General features: G+C 41.6%; 2 protein-coding genes and 1 pseudogene across 2 annotated transcripts in view; 1 reads left to right on the forward strand and 2 right to left on the reverse strand.

The window, feature by feature from the left end:
* Positions 1-96: 96 nt before the first annotated feature.
* On the reverse strand, positions 97-1324 carry LOC116670560 (olfactomedin-4-like; annotated as a pseudogene).
* Positions 1325-1701: 377 nt separating this feature from the next.
* Positions 1702-5781, reverse strand: lrrc74a (leucine rich repeat containing 74A). Its single transcript, XM_032499795.1, has 13 exons — positions 5417-5781; positions 5003-5178; positions 4788-4895; positions 4583-4676; positions 4349-4398; positions 4146-4227; positions 3937-4022; positions 3672-3866; positions 3495-3590; positions 3138-3281; positions 2844-2948; positions 2507-2592; positions 1702-2383 (listed from the first exon to the last, which is right to left on the reverse strand). Exons 1-13 carry the CDS (start codon positions 5523-5525, stop codon positions 1780-1782), a joined length of 1935 nt encoding a protein of 644 aa, XP_032355686.1. The 5' UTR covers positions 5526-5781; the 3' UTR covers positions 1702-1779.
* A 194-nt stretch (positions 5782-5975) lies between these two features.
* The window catches only part of angel1 (angel homolog 1 (Drosophila)), a 5362-nt gene continuing 4905 nt past the window's right edge, over positions 5976-6432 (forward strand). Inside the window, exon 1 of the mRNA XM_032499793.1 lies at positions 5976-6083. Within this exon, the coding sequence (XP_032355684.1) occupies positions 6017-6083 (67 nt within the window). The 5' untranslated portion in view covers positions 5976-6016. The remainder of the gene's footprint in view (positions 6084-6432) is intronic.

Below are 6432 nucleotides of genomic sequence, written 5' to 3' on the forward strand. Positions count from 1 at the left end.
GGGGGGCCTGAGATGCTACAACCTTATTCAAAAAGCAGAAAGGGAGGGGTCTGATCTAGTTTTATGATCACTTTACACCCTTTCTGAAATGTTTATCTAAATATAAAACACGTTTTTTTCAGAATCAGTGGTGGTGAAATTCAGTTTGGCTAACCCAAATGGGCTGTTGATCTGATAATACAGAGTGTTGTCACAGATGATGAAATTGTTCCCTGAACCAATCCAGCTGCTGTGTAAGTTGTGATGCTGGAATTGGTTTCTCAGAATGAGGTTCTTGTAGTGAGTGTAGAACCTAATGTAAACAATGGAGCTACTGGTGTACCCAGAGTACCAGTACATAGATTCTCTGTCAGGAACAGGCTTTGAATCTTTCCCAAAGCTTCCATATGTGTAGCCCGAATTAAGATGGGCATTCAGGTGGCTCACAATGGGCTTGCTGACCTTGATGATCCCTGTGTGTGCACAAAAACCTGCAGAGAGAGATAAAATCAAATTCAGTCCAAAGAAGATTTAGATTTACTGTATGTGTGACTATTAGTGTGAATGAGCTTACCAATGTTGGGGTTGAAAAGCTCCTGGGGGCGTCTCTCAGTTGCAGCTGCACCTTGACGTACACATCACACGAACCACAGTTTTTGTTGTAGGTCCTCTCCAGCCGGTTTACCCATTGTGATCCAAGAGTAAACACATGGTTTGCAAGTGGATTGGCATTGTATCTGTTGATGTGGTGATCATAGTGACTTACCTGTACGTACAGAGACTTGAAGACAGTGGTGGAGCCTCTGATGGAGAGCTGCAGCTCTTCAATCAAAGCCTCCACCTGTTTGATCTGCACCTTCATCTCCACGGCAGCATCATTGTAGGCATCATTCTTCTCCATTTTTTCTATTTTTGCTGTCAGCTTTATTATCTTTTCAGCATATGTTGTCAGCTTGGTCTTATAGTCTTCCAGCTGAAATAAAGTAAATGTGTTTTACACATTTTTGTCTGTCTCAAGTATGTCATCATCTGTTGCACATGCTTGTTATGGCACCTTGCCCATCTCGAGCTCCAGTTTGTGTGAGATCTCCCCAGCTGTCTGCTCTACTGCTACCAGGTCTTTAATAGGAAAAGTAGAACTGGGCAAGAAGGCATCACAAGATCACCTGTCCCCACTTCCACCTCCTGTCTCATTCCTCGCACTCCCCTCGTTCCAAAGGCCTACACGCTGAAAAAAAAATGGTCACATGAACATAGAGTACATCAGCTTACTTCTAATGTGAGCCTCAAAGAATAAAGATGAATCAGTTGATCTAAGTCATGCCATACACCCCCCCCAGGCCATTGTGGAGCTACAAAGTAAAGGGTGCTGATTATTCTTGGTGCAGTCAGAGTTATAATGAAATGACAGCTGAATCTTTGGGGCTTATATAGCCTTGTTTCAACATCTTGCAGGTTGTAGCACCTGTCCTAGTTCACAGCACTGTTAGCTAAGGCACAAGCCAGGATGTACCACTTTATGTCATCTTCAGCCAACAGAAATGAAAGACTCAAAGGTTTGTTTGGTATGATTAAATGTTTGGTTCTGCATCAGAATTTGCGGGTCTATCATCTGACAGAGTTCCCAGGTGTTAATTGTTTTGTTTCCCTAGGTGATCTGAATAATGAATATACTGTGCACATTATTTAGAGATTAGAATCTCAAGACATATAATTAAAATCTATCTTTATTTTAGAATTATGTGTAACAAAGTAGCAAACAGTCAGGCACAAATAACCATAACATTTAAAGTTTTACAATCACTTGACACTTTGATTCTTTGATTCTTCATCCAGATGTTTCACATTTTTCTTTTTCTTTACTTTCTTGGTTTTGGCTTCAACCACTGGCTGCTTGGCATTAAGAGCAGGCCTGGATCTGGTCAGGTGGTTAGCAGTAGGGCTTAGCTTGCTGTGGACCATCTCGGGATCGGAGCGTATACCCTGGGCAGAGATGGACTGGCCTTGAGCAGAGCGAGGGGAGTCATCCAGCAGGTTTGGCTGAGAGTAGGAGCGCATAGCTGGGGAACTGGTGGGACAGTAAGGCGCTAAGGCTCCTAACATGGGCAGGTGGACATGCTCGTTGCTCAGATTTGTGACAGAATAGCGACTGCTGTTGGACATGACAATGTGGTGCCAAGAACTTAGAGGGGTGGCAGAGAAGTGCGGAGGGCCACTTGAATCCTCTTTGGCACCTCCTGGAGACATGACCATGGAGCTGCGTGGTGTTACAGCCTCCACAGCGCTCTGGAAGGTCTTGAGGATGCGGTCGCTCTTCTGCTTCTCTTTCTTCTGACGGGACTCAACCTTCCTCAGCTGGCGGCGGTGATCCCTCATCATCTGTTTCCTTGTATCTGCCAGTCCCCTGCACAGAAACAACAGATAATGCTTAACTCATTTTGGATGTCAATCAAGGTGAGGATCTGGACCAATTCCCAGCTCATAACTAAGGCCAACATGTGACTGTGATCACAGTAGATGTGCTCACCTGTAGTCTACCATTCCTGTCCTGTCACGATCAAGTCTCTGAATCAGCTCCTCAATCTGGTATCGATCCAAAGGAATACTTGATTGCTATCATAGTTTCACAGGACAGAAGGAAAAAATAAAAAGTCAGTTTCTTTGAGTAATTCACTCTGCCCTCACAGTAGGCTTGTGCTATTATTGATTGACTGTGTGTTGATCAATGGTTAGCATCAGAAAAGATTTGTGAGATGGGCTAGAAGAGAGATCATCCCACATGATTTCAGAGGACAATTTCATGCTATTTTGCCCTCCAAATGTCACTGACTGCACAGTTAAAGATATCAATTTATCTGAAAAACCTGCACGGCCTTCCTGAAGTCAGCAACTGGGACTCGCATGGTGCCATCTTTGTCAATATTTCGAAAGAAATCCCACAGGCGTAGCTTGCGTTGATCTAAATAATCCTTCAAAAAGCATTGGGAAAAGACATTTAGACCATTATGTAATACACGCAGAACCAAACAAATTTACGAAAGTAAAATGTGAGTAAAATACTTGAATACATAAAGATAACATTACATTATCATATAAAATGATGGAATGTAACCAGATTTTTAGGGCTATACCTATTGTCATAGTTGACCAAAACACACCTGGATGACTTTCATTGGATCTACACGTTTTGGTGGCTTCTTAGCGATGAAGCCTCCGACTCCTCCAAACTGTACATCCAAACCGGGATGCTCCTGACATGTCCCCTCCAACAGATGCACAAAGGTCTCATTTACCAGCACATTCTGCTTGGTAAAACGGTAAAAAAAAAGACAAGACACAGGATACAGGGTATTTATTGTGTTTAATTTCATTGTGAAAGGTTTGATTTGTTTTAACAACGATAGAAATAATATGGCAGAACAGTCAGATCAGGATGCCTGCCAGACAGACAGTCAGACAGACAGACAAACAAACAGACAGTCAGACAGACAAACAGTGGTGTCACAGTAACTCACACATATGTTGATCTCTTCCAAGGCAGTTCTAGGTGTGTTCTTCACCACATTAACCAGGGCCAGTGCTCCCTCTACTGTTAAAGAGTTGTACGCCAGCTAAGGGAGTGTAAGAATTAATCATCACATTGTATGTCTCTGCATCATACTGATGAGCTTAATACAACCTTGTTTACCCACCAGTAGAACTCGGAGTGTGTCATTAAACTCAAGACCCCGGCACAGCATGCCAACACCCTCATTGGTGAGGCGGTTGTTGTTGAGGTTGAGGTGCACCAGAGTGTTGTTGAATTTTAGGGCCTCTCCCATAGCTAGGGCGCCCTCATTCCCAAAACCGTTCCACGATAAGTCAAGGTGTTTTAACATTGTATTCACCTAAATATGGAGAATGGGATGATGTTGAATACCAAGACAGTGATCAAATGAATTTTTTATCCAGCCATACCTTGAGTCCAGCGCAAAAAGCCACAGCCCCTTTCATTCTAAGATGGTTCCAGCTAAGATCCAACACCTCAAGACCCTCGTTGTTTGCTGTACAAATGGAGGGTAAGCTCAGAGAAAAATACTTCCCATGGTCATTTCTCTTTTTTGGCATTACATTCATAAAGTTCATCACATCTACAAAGACATTAAGATTAGTGACTTTTACCGTACCTAACAGTTGTCCCAAATGTTCCCCTCCTTTTCCACAAAACTCGTTATGGCTCAGGTCTAGTTCCTTTATTCTGGAATTGGACTACATGTAAAAAACAAACAAATAGCCTATCATTACTTAATTGCAAACCACAACTAAAATGTAATTTGTAATCATGGGGCTTAAAGTTCATTGTTTGGGTAACTGATTATTAATCACTTACTGACAAGGCATCTGCAAAATATTTTGCATCATCATCAGTAAATCTATTTCCTGTTGGGACAAAATAATGTTTAAATTTATAGAAAATAAGTATACTAATATTACAAATAATCTCATGACTAAATTTAAAGACCTTGTTTTCTTTTCCATCTTTCCATCACTGTGTCTAGCATGGTGTCAATACATCAAACTACTGTCAGTGCAGTTATTGCTGTTTATTGTTACCTGAAATTACCTGAAAGTTTCACAGATTTCAATGAAATGTTGTCCAGTAACACTTTAGCAACACACTCGGCCCCTGCAGACTGCAGATAGTTGTTGGACAAATCCTGAAAGCAAAACAGATACTGGTACAGTACGCTGCATAATCCACTGGAAAAGTCAAATTCCACCTGAAAAGCACTTGTTCCCCCTAGTGGTAGGTTTGCAGTCCAACATACCAGGTGCTGCAAGGTGAAATTAGCCCTCAGCATCTCCACAAGGCATAAGGCTCCCTCAGCTTGAATGTGATTGTCTGCCAGCTCCAGAGTGTTGACATGCATATCTGTCTACATACAAAGAGCTTATCAGAAACTTTCTATTATATATATATAAATATAATATATATATGTACTGTATATAAACTCACACTCAATAACATGCATTTTAAACTTACCACCAAAGCAATAGCAAGTGCCTTGCACCCCAAAGGTCCTAGCCCATGGTGGTTGAGGGATATGATTGTAGAGTCAAGGTTTCGTATAAAGTAGGAGACTGGCACCACACCCACTAGCTTGCAGGCCTGGAGGTACACTTCAGATATAGACATCTCCTTGTTGTTCTCCTCTTTTACTGGAATTGAGAAGCCCAAACTATATGACAACCAATGTACATACAGTAATGAATTTATGTTTCACAGCAACACTTTGTTAAAACAAGCTTTTTATTTGCATTGTTTTTGGAATGTTTTTTTACCACATGATTATAAATTAACTGTACAAATGTACAGCTTCACAGTAAGAACAGCAACATGGCATACACTGTACTTACCCAAGAACTCCAAGAATAACTTCAATGTAGGCCTACTTACCATCCGACTCTAAGTCTGTGTCAAACTCATCATCCATGCCCTGGGGTGGAGTTGGGGATGGACAATCATCATCTTTTAAGCAGAGGGACTCAAAAGACAGTGTCGACATTGCTGTAAGCTGTCAGAACCTATGTCCTGTTTGAAACCATTTCCCAGACACAAAGAGAATGCAGTCTTCGGGTTATTTGTTCATTTATTCCTGTGTGTCCTGTATGGGCTGGCACTGTGAAATGAAATAGGTCTGTGCTGTCCAGCGGGTAATTCTACCCGTCAGATAACGTTTCCTGTGTAGTGACATCAACAATTAATGCCTTAGTGTGGTTACACTGCTGTTTTTTTAGTAACTCCAAGCAAACCTGTATGAAGGCCTAAGGCATGACAGTATAATAATATGTAATCATGTAATATTATGGCTGGTGGCATTTTATAGGATGTTGTACATTTTAATTTTAATTTAATTTTTTATTTTTACCAGATTAAGACAAAAAAACACGCTTTCTTGAGGAAACCACACCAGTGTAATTTTTTTTTACTGGCCCCTAAACACTTGGACCACCAACAACTTCAGAACGCGCATGCGCTGATTTCAGAACAGAAAACATGATTGTCAGCGTGTTGTATTATGCGCTCTACCCACTGTCACGGTACTTGACCAGTCGACACTCAGGTACGTCTTCGTCCCAGTGTCTGTGTTTTAAAGTGTCAGTGTCACTATGTGCATTTCAGTCGGGTAGCTGTTAGGAGCTAACGTTTACAAACGTTATGTTTAGTTCGCTGCTGACTAAGCACCCGACATTTATTGGTTTGAGCGTTAGGATGGGGATTTAAACTAAAACTCGACGTTATTTTTTTCCTGTGGTTACCCACTATGGTCGAATATTATCACCTTTTGCACGCAAGCAACATTATATTAAATGCTATTAAGCTAATTCTATCTTTAGCCCGCGGAAACGTGTGTTAGCTTGCACTTTCTGGACTTTCTGGACCGTCACACGTGGGGAGGAGTAGGAGGGGGG

This window comes from Etheostoma spectabile, chromosome 20, assembly GCF_008692095.1.
Source record: "Etheostoma spectabile isolate EspeVRDwgs_2016 chromosome 20, UIUC_Espe_1.0, whole genome shotgun sequence".
Lineage (NCBI taxonomy): Eukaryota > Metazoa > Chordata > Actinopteri > Perciformes > Percidae > Etheostoma > Etheostoma spectabile.